We start from the raw sequence: 21,013 nt of genomic DNA on the forward strand, positions 1-21,013 counted from the left end.
CTCCTTTGCAAACCTACTCAATCAAGACAATTTAGGAGGACTGGCTGCTGCCACCATGACTGCTCCAGGGTCATGGCCGGTTTATGCAAAGCCAAAATGAGCCATCGTAATGCCACTGTTCCCACTGAGCAGGGCTTCCTCTCCAGCCCCAAATCCCAGCAGCACAATTTACAGTCACCTCCACATCTCTCCACTCTCTTTCACTGCCTGACCTCTTCCTCCCATACCAAGTCAGCTGCCAAGCTGAAAGGAAACAAAAACATCTTGACTGCTCTGTGACCAAGGTTCCTTAAAAAAGCTCAAATTCCGTGTAACAAGGAGCAGAACAAAAAGCCACGAAATCATTTTAAGTAGTAGCAAAAGTTTGCCACTCAGATTAAGTTAACAGCTTATTCCATCACCACTGCTCTCAGGTTCCTCCTAATTACTTCTCGGGTGTGGGATTTGGTGCTTTCAAATGCCGCCTGCCAGTCCTGCATGGCTTCAGCAGCTCTTGGATGCAGTGCTCCAAAACAAATGGATTTCAAACATGCACAGGCACAGCACACATCCCTATTGATCCCTTTCTCCGGGAAGGGACTCTGCCACCCACAGGTGTTCCTGGGAGGTTCCAGCATGCCCAAGTCCAAAATCTTCTGAAGGCTCCAAGGAAGGGCTTCCAAACTCACTTCCTAGCACAGAGGATCCAGGAGCCTGGGCTGCACAGCTCTGCCAGCTGGGAAGGAGCTCTTCAGTGTGGGATTTCCAACCTTCAGGACTCCCCTGGACACTGGGAGCCCAAAAGGGCACATATCCCATGGCTCAGAAATGTGCCAGACGTTCCTGAAGGCGTTAGAGCATTGGGACACTGCCCATCTGTTGAAGGCTGATTCTGGGATTGTCCTTTTGGGTCTCCAAGGCCCAGGATGTCACTGACGGGGTCATCACACAGTCACTCCATCCCAACCAGGCTGAAGGAAGCCATCCCAATCTCAGTGTTGGGAAATAAAACCAGTTCCACAAGCTGTATCCTCGACATCCCACATGCTGACTGCACACTCTGTGACTGACTCGGTGCCTCATCACTGAGAACAAACTCCTGTGTTTTGGACAGAGGAACCAGCACATTTGAAGTTAAAAAAAACAAAATTAAGAGTGGAAACACAGCCCAGGGACATGGCAAAAATGCACTATGTAGCTGAAGTTACCTCTGTATCCTCTGGAGGAAGAAGAGGATAAAGGAATACACAATCCACTCCATTATTATACACAAACTGACATTTTTGGGTACACACCACACTGTCGTAGTGGCCAAAACTGGCCCACGGTTTTTCAGCCTCCAAGTCACAGCACAAGCCTTTGATGCTCTAGTACTGATGCCAACTTTTCCATTGGCTAGAAATCCCATCTCCCACGCTGCCTGCCCTAATTGGACAGCTCATATTCCAAAATAAACTCACCTTTCCCCACAACACCTCCCAATTCAAACCACAATTTGCACCCTGCCACAGGCCTGCCTTTATAGGTCAAGGCTGCCAGGGTTCACTGCTTTGTGTATTACAGTTTAAAGAATGCTCTAAATTCAAGGTTTTTAACTTTTTAATCTATGGGCAAAACTTCCTATAAATTCAGATTAACAACTGCTAATGCACTGAAGAAAGGAAACCAAAAACCTTCCTTATACTATAAAAACAAAATAGTGTGGCCTCTGTTTCTTTTCTGATAAGAGTCTTAAATACCAAACATTTAACTGCATAATAACATTCCCTGGCAGCCAGCAGACTGCTTAGCAGATACATAAAGCAGGTAAAAGGGGAAAAAGTTAATTTCTTGGCTGAATGATTCCATCGGTAGCTATAGGGCGAATAGCAAGTCTTTTAGTAAAGTAGCAGTTGATTCTTCTATCAATCTGCAGCACACACACTCTTCCAAGGAATGCATTAAATATGAAAATCATATCCCGTTATCATCTGTTCCCAGCTTTCAGCCCAGTAAGCTTTCCTTAATGAATACTGTAGCCTAAGGGATGCGCGTGCTGCCGGCTCCTCGGAATAATGGAGTGATGTTCCCGTCCTGCCTATTCCGGCGCCGCCTGGCTGAGGGGCTTCCACACACAGTCACAAGTGACTACTCTTGCCAGCATGCTCCAAGTTATTACAAGATGTTTTTAGACATTTCATCTAAAAGAGCTTTGCTGCTTTTAGTGGAGAAAACAGCTCTGGTCTTGAACTGTATCATTTATATGGAGATAGGAGGAGGGATTAGGAGCCTGCATTACCGCAGATATATGGCAGCAGATATTTAAGTATTCCTTGTCGGTCTTTTTGTCTGTTCCTTAGATATGCAATCTCCTTTTGCTCCTTCTGAGGAAAGGTCAGAACACACAAAATTATGAACACAGCACACGGCTCCTCAGCTGCAGTTCTGCAAATATCCCTCATTAGGAACATTTCCTCCTCGGTCACGACCATCTCACCATCCAGCACACGACTTATAAAAGCCAACAAGAAGATGTGCATAAAGACTCAGAGTTTTTTTTAATTCTGGCTCTCTGGATGAAACAATTGCACTTTTTACCCAGGTGGTTCTTCTCTCAGGCACTATACACATTTCACACTGCATGTGCCAGCACCACAATCCCCACGGAAAGGCTGAGCAGCTCCGAGGAGAGCATGGTGCTGGAATAAAGCCTATTTTTCCCCCATTACCTGCTCACTGGATCCTCCCTCCTTGTCACCTGCTGACAAGCTGCCCTCTCGAAGGGATAACAGGTTTTTAATCTCCCTTCCGTACCATTCCTAAAAGGGAACAAATCCGTCACACAAAACAGGAGGCCAAACAACCTCCCCACCCCCCAACCCAAGAGATACCACTTTGCAAAATGTGCACCTTTAAAACCAAAGCCCTCACAGCCTTTTAAACTCAGACTATATTTAAAAGCAGGGATCTCATTTGCTCCTCATTTTTTCGCTCCCCTGCCCAAGCAGCGTGGCTTGTACACAATCTGCTGCAGGGCTTTTATACACATTTATTCATCTCCATCACTTAGAATCCTACAGAACACCAATAACTTGTTGACTCATATTTACTGCATCCCAACCAGCATCTGTAACACCAAATTATTGCTGCTGCCTCCAGACAATGATTTGGCTACTTTGGGATGAAACGAGCTCCACGTGTTTTTCATGCCCCATCTTACAGCTGGCTGGGTTGTTGTGAGGAACAATCCCTGGCAGATGTTTCAGAGAGCAGCTCAGCAGGGAAGGCTCTGTGCTGGCCGCTCCAAACGCGACTTGTCACATTCCAGGGTTTATTGGAGCAGCGCTGGGAGTGGGGCAGGGCACCATGCAGGCAGCACCTGCAATTAATCCTGCATGCTCCTAATTGCAGCCCCCAGCAGCACACCAGGGCTGAAAGCAGGGAACGGGTGTGGGAATGAATCCTTCACACAATCAACTCTCCCGCCTCCTTCCTTTGCTCCGGCAGCATGCTTGGCTCCCAGGTAGGAGCTGCTCAGGAAACCTTGAACATGGAATTTTAGGGAACAAAACCCCACCACATGAGGAGTCAAGATGCTCAAAAGAAACTCAAGTTGTAACTCCTGGATTTTGCTGAAAACTGAAATGCATTTATATATACTCCTAAAAATTACTGACCAAACACGGGGAGCAAAAGTGCATCTTTCAGAAACAAAAGGAGTTTTGTGAGCTACAGCTATGTAATAAATGCACACAGAGTTGTGATAAAGCACTCCTAAAGGGCATTCTGTATGGAAAAAGGAGAGAGAAAACAGCAATAATTTTTTTCTGTGTACTCCCATGATAGATTAAATGATTGCATGCTCCATAATTCTCCTGCTTTCCATAACTAACATGGAGGAGATGTCATTTGTTCAGCAGCTTCAAAAAGTAACTGTAACTTGGCAAAGATAAAATGAATGGCACAGGAACACCAAAATGGAAGGACTGGACAAAACCCCCACGTGCAGCTCGACCTGTGGCACTGGGACTGGGACTCGCAGCAGGTGTCCAGACACTGGGCAGACTGGGGCGCACCAGGGCTGCTGAGGAGGAAAAACCCCTACAAAACAGCAAGGGAAAGCTGGTACCACAGCAGAGCTCCCTTCCTGCTCTGCTTCAAATAACAAGTAAAAATCAGAGGCAGGGAATCACACACCCCAGGGACAGGCTCTGGGCTACAGCACTGCAGCCAGAAAAAGATGTTCTGGGAATGTCACCAGATCTGACAGGCACTATCTGCGTAATTGCTGTGTGAGGAATAAACACAGTCAAATGTTTCTGAGGAGAGACACTGCTCTTAGAAAGCAGGAATGAACTTTTCCCTCCTGGACTGTGCTCCCCCAAAGACCTGGCTCCATGCATCAGTGGCATAAGCAGACATTGCAATTTCATTTTTAAAAATCTGGACTCATCACTTTGCAACATCCCAAACTGTACTTTAGGAAACAGCATGACAACATAATAATAACAATAATAATAACAATTTGATTCAAGAAACCCGAGGGCTTGGCTTTTTCTTACAGCATCTGTTGAATCTGGGGTACTTCAGACCTGTTTATTCTACAACTGAAATACAGACTCTGATTGAGTTTGCTTTCAGCTCTAGGACGTACCAGGAGATTCCTGCATAACAACAGCAAATACCCATGATCAAGTCTTATAGAAAGTTACTTCCATCTTCCGGATGCTCTCCCAGCCTGTGGTTTCCATGTGAGCCTCCAGCTGCAGGAATTCCTGGCGCAGGGTCCAGTTCCGGCGCAGGGCCAGCTCCTGCCGCACCGACACCACTGCCAGGTGCTTCTGCAGCTTCAGCCTCACTCTGCAGGGCAAAGAACAGGCACTTAAAGGTGTGAAAATAAACCAAAAGCATCCATCACAATTACTCTGCCTCAGACACACACACCAACACTGAGGGGGAACTGTCCCAGACCCCAAAAAGGAGGAGACTTGTTCTTCTGCACACCAACATTTATATAAATATATATGTGCCACTTCCCTGCAGATTTACACAGGGGTTTTGATGTCTCAAAGGGAAAACACATTAAAAATCTCCTGTAACTGTGTTTTAAATGGATGATGTGCTAGTCACTTCTATCCCATTAAATCAAAAAGAAGACTGTAGCAGAGGAACGTGTTCTGAAAGTCACCCAAGCAGGAACAGCGAGGCTGAGGTTTCACATCCGCCTAAATCCATGGTGCCACCAAGAGGGGCACTGGAAATTCATCTAACCCGGTTCTCTCCAATCTACAAGCCTGAATATCCTCCCAGCCAGACCTCTTTCCTGATGTGCCTCCAGGGCAGCCACAGAGCATTAATGATAGCACAGGGAAATGGGGACCCAAAGATGCCCCTGGCTCACAGGTTCACTTCAGCCAGGGGGGAAAATGCAACCCAAAGCCCCCAAGATGTTCTGAGAAACTGCAGTTCTAAACCTGTTAGATTAAACCAAATCAAATAAAACCAGGAAACAAAGTACATGTGATGCTGCTTCACCTGTCCAGACATTTTTTTAAAATTTGTATATACATTTTCTGCCCCTTTCAGAACAGGGGTTCCCACAGCACCCAGTACTCCATCCCTGGAGCTTTACAGAACACCTTTGAAGAAAGAAATGGAATATAGGATGACACTTCTCAGTCCTCTCTGGTTGTTGGGACTTTAGGATTTTTTTTTGTTTTGGTTTGCTGTTTAGGGTTTGGGTTTATTGCTTTGGGGTTTTTTTTTTGTACAGACTGTCCATGCAATTTACATTAAATAGAGACTGCAGAAAGAGCAGGACCAGAACCTGGAATATCCCCTAGTGCTTCTTAAGGTTTTCAACTTTCTAAGACCCTGGGATTCTCCAGCATGGACTAAGCTGTGGTGATTTCATAAAAACAGGTTAAAGCCAACCTGCATGTTGGTCATTCCCAAGATTTTCGTATCCACAGAATGAGACATTTACGTTACTGCTGCAGTTATTTCATCAATAACTCAAAGACATGAATTTTGCGTTACACTTAACATATGAATATAAATGTATTATTATTGAAAAACCTTCAAGACAACATTCTGAAGGCATTCCAAGATAACTAAACCTTTGTAACTATAACAAAATAATCTCCAAGAAGCTTTTAAACAGGCTTACTGGTGTAGATCAGCCATTGTGTAGTCCATTTGCTGCCTTCCTGATTCCGGCCTTTTTGCTTCACTGAAAGAAAACAAACAACATACAGTGAGATAAAATTATTTCACCATCTGAGGTCTCCAAATGCCAGAACTAAGGAGTTTTGCAGAGCACAGCCCTTGCCAAGCAGAGAGGTCAGAACTGCTGGGAGTTACCGACTCATTTGCCAGCCCAGTGCAGCTCCAAGCTTTCACCCTCTGTTCCCCACTGGAACAGGGTTTCTGGAAAGGGAAGAGATGCCTGAACATCCACACGGGACCCGCCAAAACAGCAAGAGACCCCAGATGGCACAGGAAGGGCTCTGAACCCCATGATGGACAGTCCCCAAGCCCATCCCTCCCCTTTCTTGCCCCACAGCAGACCCCTTTCGATGCAAGAAACGCTTGGCTGGAGGTGTTTCCAGGACAGCTCCCCTGAACCTGCCACAGGGATGGATTAGAACACACTTCCAAAACCCCTCCCAGCTCACAGATTCCACATGCCAGCCAAGTATTTTATTTAGGAATTGAACTTGAAACCAAGCTCATATTTCCCTCTTGGCATCCGAGCCATGTTCGTTTAAAGGCAGGTGAGCCCCACTGCCAACACTGCTGCAGGAACAAGAGTCCACCAGGAAATTTGGTGGTGCTGAGAGCCCGTGGGGCCATCAGAACTACCTGGAGCAGTGCCAGGGCACTGGGCATGGGATGGACACATGCTGAACCACAAAGTCATCCACACCTCACCTAAAGTCATCCCACTGGGAAGGTGGTTCTGAGAACAGAGTAAAGCTGCCATTATTGAATAGTTCCAAATTGCACCTGAGGATGAACAACCATCCCCCGAGCAAAAACCAGAAAATAACCAAGAGAGGCTGCCAGCAGATTCTCACTACAAACTCTGCCATAAGCAAAGCCAAGTGCCTTTTCAGGAACAGCACTGGAACAGGTTGTCATTAGGCAGCTAGGTGTGGGAGTGAAGGGGACATCGCATGTCCCAACGTGTCTTGGCACACTTCTCCGTGGATCTGGGCTCTCCCTACACACACACACACACCCCTCACCCCAGTTTCCCTGCAGAGCGGGAAGCCAGGAAAAACCCTTCCTGCTGCTCTGCCTGGGAGATCAAGGCGCCAGTTTTAGCCAGGTGATCCTGCCAGCGCCTGGAGCAGGATTAGGGGTCGTGTCATGCGCAGCTTAATAGCATGCTCCATCTGGGATCTCATCCCTTCAATTTCCTCTTACAGGACGGAAAGCCAAGCAAACGCAGATTCCAAGATCTTGTTTTTACACTTCTCCAAGTGATTTTCCTGCCTCACCGGAGAACACCGACATCCTAAGGGACGAAGCAGCCGATGGCTTCTGATCCCATTTCCTACTCCCCCATCCCGCAGAGAGCACACTGCGTTCCTCAGCTCCCTAAAGCCCGTTCCCTCCCCACCAGCCAGGTTTTTCAGCACCCCACGTGCCAGCCTGCAGCAGGCTGCCAGGTAGACTCAGGAAAGGACACAGCGAAACAAAACCTTCGAGGCTGCAGTGCCCTGGGCACGCATTCACTGCCAGGTGCAGGCTGGACAAGTGACCAACATCGGGAAATAAACCCTGGCCAGGAGAGCCTGAGAGGTGATCTAAGGTCTAGCTACACGTCCCGGGGTGCTCCATCGATCAGCAGCTGAATCTCTGGTGACTGACTTCTCAACCCCTCCAGAACTTAGGTATGGAAGGGGAAAAGAAAAAGGAGATGGATGAGAACAAGGGGGGAGGGGGGGAAGCCTCCCCGCGCCCGGGGCGAGAACCGAACCCCCATCACCTCGCGGGGAGACGCGGCTCACCTGGCGCGGGCTGGCTGCGGGTCGCGGGGGTGCCGCTGCCCGGGGGCGGTCCCGGCGCCGTTCCCGGTCCCGGCGCCGTTCCCGATCCCGGCGGCCCCGCGCCGTTCCCATTGGTGCCCACGTGCGGCTCCCGCCGTGCCCCGCGCGGGAACCCGGAAGTGCGGCCCCGCGTCGCCGTGGGGACGGGCGGGCGCCGCCCAGAGGCGCTTTCCCTCAGCGCCGCGTCGTCATCGCGCGTGTTGCCGTGAGCCCGAGTGAGCCCCCGGCTTGGTGCTGGAGGGCACCCGGGAAAAGGCAGGATCCGTGTCCTTGGAAAAGGGAGAAATTTGCAAAGCGCCAATCCAAAAAATAACTGGGAGCTGCTGAACAGTTACAGTTGGTTTTGCCGAGTTTATTGTACACCACGGTTTTCAAGAAAAAATCCCCGATTCCTCGTCCTCTGGAGTACCACTGTATCCTTCTGGTGCTGTCACCTCTCCAAAATTCCTATGAGATAAGTCACAGTCATCTCCAGCCCTGCATTCACATCTCCATCTAGAGAATGAAAACAGAACGCCCGCCTTTCATTTCCAGATAAAGACTTCGATCCCTTTGAAAGGAAGTTGCCAAACGAGCGCTTAAATTCCAGGGCCCCAATAAAATCTGAATACCACGGGAATAATTGAAATGAAGGAGAAGCTATACATCAATAGCCAAAATTGCAGAGAGCTTGAGCATAATTAGGACGGCAATCAGTGTACAATTAGTGCGAGATCATCACAGTAATTACCCTTCGTTAGAACTTCTGACCAAGAACTGACACATGAAAGCTCAGCTGGAGCTGGAGGCTCTGGCTGGGAACATGACCTGGACTAGGGGAGATCAAAAATTTTGGGGGTTCCTAGGCTGGGTCTAGTGATGCAGCAGCATTCCTGGCGTTTCCAACACCTGCAGCCTCCAGCTCAGCCCCATGAATTTAAACACAGGGTAAAAATCTCTGTGGAATGGATGTAGTGGCACCCAGCTATCCCCAAATTAGCCTGGCTCCAACCTGGCATGTCCATCTAAATATCCGGCTCAACGAAGTATGGTGAACATTGGCTTGAGTCAGAGATTTCCCATGCCAGGAATGCCCAGCAGAGGATTTGGGAGCCTTTCAGTGTTGCATTCCCATAAAATGTGCTTGTCATGAAGATTGTTCTCCCCGCTTCTTCTGTTTACTGAAAGCAAAGATGTGCTTTGGAGATCCTCCTCACACCATCACAAGAGCCCTCAGGTGAAATCTAGGCCTGCTTTCAGAAATATTTGTGCTTGCTAAAAGAACACCTAAAACAGTACAAAATTTCCAGCACTGTCTGAAATCCTGAACCCACTGGAAACCTTATTCCCAAAGTGCAATATTAGGGTTTGTTGGAAAGTGGCTGATGGTCCCTGACCCATTGGGCTGCACAGTTTGTCTTCTGGGCAGCTATGGGAGGATTTCACTATGCACTTTGGGCTGCGGCTGGTGTTGAATCACAGGCTGGGCTCAGCATCCTGCTATTGATGTAACAAAAAATAAGGAAAGGAGCCTTAGCCTGGTCCCCCCATGTATTTCCCACTTTATTCTGTGACTGGGTGCTCACCACAGCCCTCAGACTCATAATTGATTCAAGAATGATCTCCATCCTCCCATCCCTGATAAGGAATATGGTCCCTTCCATGAAAGCCTACAAAGAGGAGTGTTTTGTTTGTGTTCTCCCCACAGTGCTTCACACTTCTTTTAGATTGTTTTAATTTAATTTTGATGTAATCTGATAAGAACTGTAAAACTGTCAAAGGAAGCCGCTTCCTTCTGTCACATTAAATACACTTTGAATGAAATGGTGTCTTTGTCCCCAGTAGCTGCCAAACCAAAGCATCTCTTGATTCCAGCGCAGGGATTGATGTGCACTAATCTGAACAGCTTTACACTCTTTTTCATTTAGGGAGTTAATGTGTCCTTTAGCATCCCCCTTTCCTCTGGGACATATCCATACCCCAGAAGATGCAGGATTGGCCTCATGGAGCACCTGTCAGAGGTCTCTCACCTACCAGTGACCCCTGGCAGTTTTCCAGGGCAATGGACCCACGTGCTGCACATGCCTGCTGCAGGGTTGGGAAGCCCCTCGCTCCCAGAAAAGTGGGAAACTCCTTACAGAGCAGGAATTGTTGGCGTCTGTGGTAGTGTGTCATGGGACACACAGCAGGTGGGGGGGGGAGGGACAAATTGCCCTGGAAAAGGATTTGCAGAAACACAGGTATGTGCTGGGAAGAGGTTTTTTCCTCTCTGTACCTGGGTGATCCCTGAGAGCATAGTGAGCTTGCCCCCAAGCCAGGGCAAAGCCAAATGCATTTGCTTCTCTTTTTCTCAATGAGACATGTAACACAGTACCTCAGTAGCTGTGTGAAAACGTACAGAGAATTTACATAATGCCCAATACGAGTCCTTTTTGTTAATGACTCAAGTCCCAAATGCAGAGCACTAATAACATACCAGGAACCAAGGAGCAGTAACAGTGAGTGATCTCAGCAGAGCAGTTGTGAGGATCCATTTCCTGTCAGAGACAATGCCTGGAAACAGTAATTAGTGTGTTGAATTTAATGTTCACATTTTAATACATTTAAATGTAATAAAATGCTTTTATTAAGTGGTACTGTTCCTCGAAACCTGTTATTACTCATGTCTGATGCATAAGCAGCGCACACCATGCCTGGTCTCAGATTTGCTGCCTCGGGGCAAGTGACAGAGTTCCTCCAGCAGGAACCTGGAATGCAGAACCCAATGGCTGAATACACAAAAACCTGGAGACTGCAGGAGTTAAAAACATGTCATGTTTATTACAAATGCATGGGCCATAGACAAAGCCTGGTGACATAATTGAAAAGTCCCTAGGCATGGCACTGTCTGTAGATTTTTAATTAATCCTGGAGAATTGAGATATAAGCACATACCACTGATATTAATGAGCCCCAGAAAAGCCACGGCACAGGGAAGGGCCTGGTTTAGAGACCGTTTTCCAGGAAGCCCTCTTCCTTCTCCAGCCATTTCCAAGTGCTTTTCCAGTGTCCTGTGCAGCACAGGAGGCTCTGCAAGTGGAAGGGAGCAGGTGTGACATGAATGAGGCTGTTCCAAGGTCAGGCATATAGAGAGGATGTCAGGGAGATTTTGGACCTCAGTCTCTCCTGTGACCAGGCCGTAAACATGAGGAGTCATCTCCCTTCAAGTGTCTGCTGCTGTCTGAAGATGAAAGAGGAGATTGACAGTGTTGAGTTTCCTTGTCCCTGAAGAAATGAGAACTGAATTCAGGCTTTCTGAGATGTGAGCCCAGAGGCTGAATTTGAACCAGACCACGCACAAACAAAGGGCTCAACTCTCATCTTACCTGAAAGCATCTACACCTCACACTCGGAAGCACCCTGTGCCATGGCTCCTTCAACATCTGTTTCTCAAGCTGAACCAGCTCTGGTGTATTTCTGTTCAGGAGAGGGTATTTTGGCTCATTCTGGAGTATGTCCTTCATGTCTGCAGTGACCAGACTGCAAGTGGGAGAAATGGCTCACAACACACGGCCAAGCTCAGTGCCACAAGTGCCCATTGAGGTCCCATGGCCAGGGAACCAGGGTCCCACTCAGCTGCAACCTGACCTGAGGAGACAGAATCCAGCACAAGGCAGAATCTACCACAGGCACCAGGAGCTGCCCTCCTCACAGATGTGAGATGGAGACCATCCCTCCGGGGGCTCTCAAGACTCCCCGTTGTGCTACCAGCTCTGCATCTGGAGTACATGGTGCTGCAGCAAGGAAAAGGGGACACTGCGCCCACACGTTCCCAGCATGCCACCCCTGCGCCAAGCCATGTTTTTGCCAGGATCCTCTTTCAGGAGAATGGCACCTTTACGGCCATGCTATTTTCTCTGCTGTCCGCTCTGCAGCTCTCACCAGCAGGGTCATGGCTTGGCCAGGCCAGTCCATCCTGCTTGATCTCAGTGCTTGCTGCTGCTTTAAAGGACACAGACCTATCAGGCTCTTTCATGGGTGTTTTAACAAATGAACAGATTGATCTCATGTATGAGATGGAAAGACTGAAAAAGCTTAGCTTCTACAAGTCATGAAAAATTAAAGGGTGAATATAAAATAACTGTGGAATTCTTTTAACTGAATTAGACGTTTTCCTGTCAGTCCCACAGTTCAGAGTGATCGGCTCTGAAGAGCTGCTGCCTGCATTGACAAGGATGAGGCATTTGGACAAGGTGAAAAGCCTGGATGATCCCAGCACTGGGCTCAAAGGGATGTGTCTGGCCCATTGTCTGGTTTGACTAATGAAGCCTTTGCACAGTGAAATAATGCCGTTTGCTGTGTCGGGGATGCTGCTGCGCAGCACAACTATCACAACTACGAGGAATATTCAATACGGTAACAACAGCAACAAGCCCATCTATGTTTGACTGGATTCTGCCCAAAACCGCCTCAAATTATATTTATTTCCTAATTGTCAGCCACTTAGATGCACTCGCGGTCAGGTTCAATGAGTGCTCCAGGCTCCAAAGGTTTGAAACAAAGGGAGGCACTTGGGCAAGCTGTGTGGTTTGTGGGGCCAGGAACCAAGATCTGGGGGCACGGGCAGCAGGATGCAGCTCTTGGGACAGACTCACTGACAAACACGGGATCCCTGGAGGATCCCTCACCTCCTCACACCCTAGCACTCAAACCCTGCCCACCACGTCTGTATCTCAGCAGGAACACCTGTGGGTCTGCAGCAACTCTGCGAAATAAAAGCGAGCAGATTAACAAAAGGCCTAGCAGAAGGAAAGCAAGCCTGGAGCCCCGAGCTCGCGCTGTAGGGGACCCCAAGCTCCTGCCAAGCACGGCTTGGCTACTGCCTCTGTTCCAGTCTCACCTCTGCCAGAGGTCTGGAGCTGAGTGCCCAGACCCAGGAGTTCTGGGAAGGTGGCTTACAGCTTCAGAAAGCGCTGCCTGTGCAGCCAGCCCAGGTCTCACCTGGAGCAATTCCTGCACCCTGCCTCTTCCAGTCCTCCAGTGTTACGAAATCCAGGTTTGAGTGGACATGGTGTTTTTCACTTCCCACCCAATACCACTGTGCTGGTTTGCTATGACTGATGAGGGCATTTTCCCCCTGTCCTGGGCAGAGGATTGTTCTGGTGGTGAATGAAAGGATCCACACCTATCAACTGTTTATTTGTTTGTAAAAAGCAGAGAGCACAGGACTATTGAATTAATTAAGCTGTGTCTGCTTGGAGCTCAGCACCCCTGGGCCTCGCACTCCATTCAGAACATGCCAAACAGATACAGGAACCTGAGGCTGAAGCTGAAAAAAAAGCTTGAGCAGAGATGCAAAAATCCTCCAACAGCGCATTTTGACAGCGCACAAAAATGAGTTTCTAACATACCTGCGAGGCAGCATGGGGCAGTCACACAGGTGGCCAAAGGCTGAGGCTCCCGTCCAGGCTTCAGGTCCTGAGTGCTTTGCCCGTTTGCAGACACACAAACCACACCAGCCTCTCCCGGCGGCGCGAGGGGGTGACCTGTGCCCGGTTCTCATCAGGACCTGACCCAAGAGAGGCGCCTGACCCCGAGTATTCCTTCCTGCCGCTCCCCGCAGCGTCCCCGCTAGTTCAGCGCAGCCACCTCCCGCTGTTACCAATCCAGGGCAAACCCGGGCCCCCGGGAGCACAGAGCTGCCTCAGCCGGGACACTCCTGAGCGCCCCGGCCCGGAGCCTCGCTCTCTTCGATACTCGCATTTCTTTTGCAGGAGCGCGTTTGTTCTCTGTGCCCGAAGCGTCGTGGCCGCGCTGCCCGCCCGGGCGAAAGGCTGACAAAGAAAGACGGAAAGGGGAAAAGCCCCGTTCCATTACGCAGCTCCGGGCAGAACCCTGGCCACCCCACGGGCGGATGGAATTTGGGGAGCATCTGCGGGGCTGCCGCTCGCCTTGGGGTACCGCACCCGGAGCGTTCGGTCCCCGCTGCCGCAGTGGCCACGTAGCGAGCCCGGACCCCCGCCCCGAAGACCCCCGCTCAGGTAGGTGCCACTGGCTTTACCTCCGCCTCCCGCTCACCGGCTTCCGTACCCTTGGATTTTCCTCCGTCGTTTCCCCCAAGCCACTGAATTCTGGCAGCTTTACCATCGGGCAGCGCCGCGGAGTGCGGGGGCCGCCGCTCCATCCGCTACCCGGGGATTCGGAGTGAAGCAGCCCCTGGTCTGATTGCGCTTCCAGCGGCTCCAGGCAAACGGGACCGACCGCAGGCGGCGGTGACCGCAGGCGGCGGGGCTGGACTGGGGCCGCGGGAGGTCGCACCGGACCCGACAGGCTGGGATGGGGTGAAGCGATGCAGAAGGCTCTGCTCGGAGAGCAGCTGCCCGCCGGGGCACGGAAGGGACCGGGTTCCCTCACCTCGTCCCCCCGTAGGTCCCTTACCTGGGCTCCGGGCTCGGCTCCCCAGCTGGTGTTGCCGCTCCCGCCGAGACACGGACAGGCAGCAGCCACAGGGAATTTAGGGTTTTTCCGAAGCCCTGCCGCCCTTCCCGAGGGGGGTCAGTGCCGGGGATGCCTCCTCCCGGCCCCGGGATCCCCCCGGTCCTCCCCCCGTATCGATTCCAGTCCGGCGCTGGCAGCGTTTAGGCTGGGATTGGGGGATAATGGGAATATCATCTGGAGACAATTACCTTTGGAGCGCGCTCGCTTCTCCTCCCAGACACTGTTATTTGAGCAATAGGATCATTTGATTTCATATCGCACTAAATAACCCCCGGCCGCCGCAAATTGCCGCCTTCTCAACAGCCACCCCTTGGAATAAATTGCACAGCGACTCCTTGGGCTCCGACTTTTTTTTTTTTTTTCTTATTTCCCCCCCCCCCCCCTCCACCTCCTTTTTCTCCTCTGCAGAAAAGTATTTCGGGAGAAGCAGGGACGGAGGCCCGATGCTGGTGGATAAACTGCGTCCAGCAAAGCTCCAGCTCCCTTAATAAGCCAAGCAGCCAAGCCCTACCCGCATCGGTTTTCCTCGTGTTTTTCTCCTCTTCCCTCGTTCTTTTTTCTTTTCTCTTTTCTTTTCTTTTCTTTTCTTTTTTCTTTTCTTTTCTTTTCTTTTCTTTTCTTTTCTTTTCTTTTCTTTTCTTTTCTTTTCTTTTCTTTTCTTTTCTTTTCTTTTCTGCAGTTTTTCTCTCTTTGGGTCCCACCGACAGCAGGGCTCGATGTGCCTTTAAGGCTCTGTCAGCACTCGCCTGATAATCGGGTCATCGCCGGCCTCATTAGATCCCTATTAATGTCAGCCATGGATTGCTAATTAGATTTACGGGATAAATGAAATTACCCGAGTGGGCTGCGTGGGAGGGGGAGTGCAGTCTCCTAGAATTTCCCGGGATTTATTGGGGGGGGAATAAAAAAGGAAAAATAAAAAGGAAAGGCATTATTTTATCTTCCATTCTTTTCTCCCTTCTTTCCCCCTCCTGCCTCCTGAGCCCCATCCCCTCTTCAGGCTCCCCTGTGACAGCCACTAACCAAGGAATTCCCCAAACTGCTCCATAGCTGGACTTGGGGATTTTGCTAACGGAGCCCATCAGTGCCACACCGGGCCCTCTGTGCAGAGGGATCCTGTTCACGTTGGGTTCATGGATCCCAGGGAGCAGCTCTGGGGTGAACCTCACTGCGCTGCTGGGGTCTCACAGGGGTCGAGGGAGAGACCAATGGCATTATTCATCCTGTTTATTTATCCTTATTAGAAAATGGGATGAAAGAACAGAGCCTGGCATTTGTCTTTAAGCACCGGCTGAGCAGCGCACACACAGCCCCAATTAAACACTGCCTGGACAAGGTCTTTCTCAATATTAGAAACCCAGCTCTGTTTAACGAGGACCAATTAAATCCTGCTTCATTTTACCTGGGATCCCACAATAGACGTGGCAACAAATTCTCTTTCTTCTTTCCTTGTAATTACTGGCAGAATCAGCCCTGCTGCCGAGGACAGGAAGCTCTCCCCAGTAACCCACCTAAACCCCGACTGGATCCCAGCGGAGCCGGGGGCCCCTTCCTGCCTCCAACCCCACCAAAACCTGGCCGGGATCAGCCCAGGCCTCCAGTCCTCTCACTGCAACCCGCCATGGTGCTGGCAGAGTGGGGCCCCTCCTGGGAAAGCATGTAGAGCTACTCCAGCCTGGCTTTGGCCTCCATTCCCAGGCCTCCCCTGCACACCCCACGATGTTAAAAACTGCACCCTGTCTCCCAGGGGACATTGCTGCAATGGGGACATTCAATTAAATAATCCTGGCCCTTTGCTTCTCCCACAAATAAATGGCTTTTTTTCTCCCACAAATATTTCCTTTCCCAAGTTCCCTTTCAAAAGGAAAAAAAACCCCAACAAAACGACAAAGAAATAAAACCCCAAACTGGAGAACAACAGGCAAAAAAGGAGAGAGGGGGAAAGAAAAGAAAGGAACTGTTCTCCTTTCTTTTCCCTGTGTGCAGGGTAATTGATAGGCTCTATCAGAGGTCAGGATTTGCATAAGAATTAAGAGCAGTAAATTAATTTAATATTCCATGCACATCTCCAATTATTCCTGCAGACCTTTGTCTCTGCGGCTGGCAGAGAGAAGGTTCAGCTGCTCTTCAACCAAACAACATCTGTGCAGTTAATAATTTGATAAACAGCTCATACAAATAGTTTCTGAATTATCTGCCAACCCAACGACTATTCAGTTTGGAAACACTCGGCGAGGGCTGCGCCGGCGGCTTTGGAAGCCTAGCCCAGGGATTTGGCTGCATGGGCAGAGATTTGCCCTGCGTATCCCTAAAATATCAGCAGCCCTTTGCAACAAAACCCCATCAAGAACAATATGCGAAATAAGGAATTAGCAGTAATTAATAAGAGACTGCCCCCCCAGTGTGTGCCCATCACCCAGAGAGGTTCGCACATGCTGCAGTGCTGGGTTCTGTCCCCCAGCTCTGGGCTCCAGGTGGATCCATGAGGTCTGTGGCCCCATGAACTGCTCTTGCCGGGTGCAGGATTTACAGCCCTTCAGCTGCTTCCTTCCCCGCACAACCCCCTGCAAAGGGGCTGGGTTCTCCTGGCTGTCTCTTTGCCCCATTCTCCAAGGAGGAACGGCTGACAGTTGCCCTGCTAAATCCTCATTTCAGCCCAGGAAGGACATCCTGATTTCCTCCCAGGGAAAGCTATTTTTGCAATAAAACTGAAGTGGCTCCTTCATCCTTCCCCACATGGATGTGGAGGTCCAGCTCCAGGCTGGCCAAGCATTACCAGTTTAATTCACCCCCCTGGACTGTATGGGAAGACGTGGTGCTTGGCTGCTCCTGCCCTGGAGCTGGACAGTGGTGGAGTCCCAATCCCTGGAAGTGTTTAAAAGATGTGCGGATGTGGCACCTGGGGACACTGTTCAGTGGTGGCCTTGGCAGCACTGGAGGAACACTTGGACTCAGTGATCTTATAGGGCTTTTCCAACCTTAACAATTCCGCGATTCCATGTCTGCATGGGCCGTGGTTCTTGCAGCACTCACAGGCCTGACCTTAAGGCAGAGTGGCAAAAAGCTCCCCTGGTGATGCCACTGCTTCTCACTCCCTTCAGGCATTAAGCATCACTTCAGAATTAATAAAAAATTTGATTTTTAAAAGATTATGAAGTTCTCCAAATTGAAGGAAAGGTTAATGCACTTCTCCATAGTCATACAACTTTAATGTCTGCTGTCATAAAGAGCTGGGTTTTTTTCCTCCCATTTAAAGGAGAAGTTACACCATGAACAGAAATCCAGAAACAGGGACACAAACAAAAGTGAAGGGATGGGGTGCTAAATTTGAAGGGATGTCTGGGGCTTAATAAACCACTGCAGGCTTATCACAGCAAAAATAAGGCCAGACCCCACACTGGGGCCATGGGACAGGCCAGACTTGGTACCTCCCCCAGAGGAGGGAGATCCCAGTGCCTGGGTGGAGATCCCACGTTTGGGATTTGGAGCTCACAGGCTCTATTCCTGCTGTGCCAGCCCACACTGTTACCTGGCTGCAGCTCTGAGCTCACTGTGGGGAATCAGCCCTCTGAATATTCAACACCGGCAGCTCCAGGGCTGCCCAGAGCCCAGGATTTGCTAGGAAATGGAGGCTTTTTCCCTTCTTTTCCAAAATACAGATCCATGCACTGTGCTGTCTCTGGAGCCTGAGGCTGCTCTGACTTGAGAGTGTATTTTGCTTCAGCTCTAATTAAACAAACACATTCCAGATTTTACTCTGGAAGCTAATTGTGCTGTTTTAAGGAATTCAAATCCCGCTTTTTCCAGCCCCAAACTCCCAACACTTCATGTTGTATGGAGGGAATTGGGCCCTCAGCTGTTTTCTGTCACCCAGCATGGGCATCCCTCCCTCCTGAGACATTCCTATGGTTTGGAAGCCCAAGGCCTGGCCTGGCGGGATTGGGAGGACCCAATGCAGGCTCTTGAGAGCAGGATGTGGGAGTTGCAGCATTTTAGGGGCTGTGGGTTCACCCTTGGAGCTCTTTAGCCCTTCTGGTTCCTGGATTTAACCCCAGCAAGGGGATTTCAGCACTGACACTTGCCAAGGGGCGCTGGGCAACTTGATTAACGTTTGCAGAGCTCTGGGCAGAGAGTGCCACGTGTGTGAACATTTTATCATATTCCAGCTAGGCCACAGCCCCCACGGACATACCGGCACTACCACATCAGCCACATCCACGGCTGCATGGAGTTTCCTCTGGCATCTCAGCCACCCCACCACCACCAAAGGCTGACTCAGAAAAATCAAAACCCCAGTCTGCGCAGACGGCTGCCCTGAAGCCGTGATCCCAGTGCCGCTTTTTGGCACAGATATCTCTCTTTACGGACTCGCTCGTCAAGTTGCCATGCCACTTTTTTCTTTATGGAGCCACAGAAGTGTCTGTAATGAGAAATTAAAATAGTAGTTGTGCCCCGTGATTTATTTTTGAAGTGCTCGCATCTCCGCGTGTGTAAATACCCTGGACTGCAGGCCGGGATAAATAACGCAGCACAATATATTAACAAACGAGAACGCAAAGCGCCGGAAAGACAGAAAAGGGGGAAATGCATTTGCTGTGTAAGTTATGGGGCCTTTGGAGGCAGGGCGAGGCTGAGCACAGGGGGGTTCACTCCTGCCCTCCCCCTGCCAATAAATCAGCGGCCTCACGGTGCTGGTGCCAGAATAAAATATGCCGGGTCCCTGTGGCGGGGTGGCACACGGCGTGAGAGTCTGGGCCACGCATGCTGACTGCAAATGGGGTGGGCCATCAGACGCTGCCATAAAACACCCCCTTGCCTCCCCCAGCTGATTATCAACCTCATGCATAGCAAATGATGGAGCGGGAGCGCCGGCGGTGCCTCAGCTACTGCTGCCAAGGTAAAAAAATAAAATATTTACAGACTGACAAGCTAATGGACACTTTGCCAAAGAGCCGTTCGAAAGAAGTAGTAAATGGGCCCGTGCTGATGCAGGGCAGCAGGCCCGGTCAGGGATCAGGACACACGGCACCAGATCGGATAACATCTAATTGGCAGGTCACATCCAAATGAGTGTAGTCATGCATCATCCGGAAGGCTTTTTGCTGGTTATAAAGACACTTGTAAACAATTCAGCTGCTGAACATGGCAATAATATGTTGATCCGGCATGTAATGAGGTGTTCCTGGAATCAATAAACTAGTCATGAAGAGCAGGGAGCAAGGTCAGCGCCTGCCTTTTTGATGACCTTTGCTGGCTGGTGAGGACATCATATACTCTGAAGAGGACTTTTCTCATATTGCAGAAGGCGCCGAGTGTCAGAACTTCCATTCGCAGCAAGCAAATGAACAGCCGGGCTCTGCATGCTAATGAAGTCCAAGCTATTTTCCACCTTTTCATCTGCACATTATGCTCTTGACTTTGGAGAAGGTGGGAATTAGGTTGGACCCTCGTGTCAGACTGCCTGATGGCTCGGCTGCGGAAAACTGGTAATTGAAGCTGATGACTGATGCGGAGGAGGCCTGAATTTGGAAATAAACAGTTTCAAGCACTGCATGTCATTTCTAGAGAGACTGCTGAGTGAATGGAAATGAGCTCTGTTTCGCCGATCTAATGCAGTTTCTCAGCAGGAAAAACACTGTCTTTGAGACAACAATGCCAATCAGTGAGATTTAAATGTCCTAGCAATAATGAAAGGAATAGCACCTGCCTCGGCAAACAGCACTTAGGGAAATGCTGCCCTGCGCTGGGGCCTATGACTTGTCTCCAGCCCCCGGCGCCAGGCCGGAGGAGACAGGATGCTCCGAGGCCAGCGGCGGGGAGGGCGTGGCACGTGCTGTGCGTGGTCATTGCCACGGAAAAGCCACCGGTGACACCGATGAGCGTGGCTTTGAGCGGTGCTCTCCGTGCCAGGTCCGCTGAACTACCCCTCCCCAGCATGCCGCGGAGAAATCCTGCCGGCTCAGCCCCACCACTACTCTCTTTTGCTCAAGCCAGCACGGCTGCTGGCCCCAGAGATTAAAAAATGGGCTTTCTAGACAAGGCACCCAAAGGCCACTATGTTCAGCCTCGACTCTGAACATCCCAGCAGCTGGGAAACAACCTTGCAAATGTTATAAACCCTCCCCAAGTCCTGCCGGGGGGTGTGGTGTGGAACAGGGCACAGCCACTTGTGTGCTGGGGCAGAAAGGAGTAGCCTCACTGAGGCTTCCAGGGCTTTGAGATGTTTTCTTTCAGACACAGAATCCTGGACTGGCATGGCTTGGAAAGACCTTAAAGTCCTTCTTGTTCCACCCCCTGCCACGGGCAGGGACACCTCCCACTATCCCACGTTGCTCCAGGCTCTATCCAAGCTGGCCTGGAATGCTCCCAGGAATCCTGGGACAGCCACAGCTGCTCTGGGCCCCATGTGTCCCCTCTGCAGTTCCCCCCACCAGGCACAGGTGGGACTGGGACTTGCCCACCCTGGAGTTTCCCCAGCAGCCACTCACCGACAGGTCCATGCTGGAGTACAAAGTGGTTCTCCCAAGAACCCCTCATCCCCC

At 50.3% G+C, this 21,013-nt stretch overlaps 1 protein-coding gene and 1 long non-coding RNA gene across 13 annotated transcripts in view; both read right to left on the reverse strand.

Annotated features, from left to right (window-relative positions):
* The window catches only part of KIZ (kizuna centrosomal protein), a 34,729-nt gene extending 19,956 nt beyond the window's left edge, over nt 1-14,773 (reverse strand). The window contains exons 1-5 of one of the 11 annotated variants that reach the window (XM_040058530.2): nt 14,035-14,773; nt 13,385-13,542; nt 6,128-6,190; nt 4,671-4,818; nt 2,688-2,777 (exon numbers count right to left, since the gene is read on the reverse strand). In XM_040058530.2, the coding sequence (XP_039914464.1) occupies nt 2,688-2,777; nt 4,671-4,818; nt 6,128-6,190; nt 13,385-13,542; nt 14,035-14,157 (582 nt within the window). In that variant the 5' untranslated portion in view covers nt 14,158-14,773. Of the gene's footprint in view, nt 1-2,687; nt 2,778-4,670; nt 4,819-6,127; nt 6,191-7,976; nt 8,060-13,384; nt 13,808-14,034 lie in introns of those variants that run through there. The other 10 variants (XM_040058537.2, XM_040058534.2, XM_040058532.2 and 7 more) reach the window with 10 other exon arrangements.
* On the reverse strand, nt 10,593-13,287 carry LOC131378512 (uncharacterized). 2 transcript variants are annotated; one of them, XR_009207641.1, is made up of 3 exons: nt 11,360-13,287; nt 11,149-11,258; nt 10,593-11,063 (listed from the first exon to the last, which is right to left on the reverse strand). It is a non-coding gene; the product is annotated as an uncharacterized LOC131378512 (long non-coding RNA). The 2 variants fall into 2 exon arrangements; XR_009207640.1 differs by having other exon boundaries at nt 10,593-11,258.
* Nucleotides 14,774-21,013: the final 6,240 nt, after the last annotated feature.

Source organism: Hirundo rustica, chromosome 3 (genome assembly GCF_015227805.2).
Source record: "Hirundo rustica isolate bHirRus1 chromosome 3, bHirRus1.pri.v3, whole genome shotgun sequence".
In the NCBI taxonomy this organism is placed as follows: Eukaryota; Metazoa; Chordata; class Aves; order Passeriformes; family Hirundinidae; genus Hirundo; species Hirundo rustica.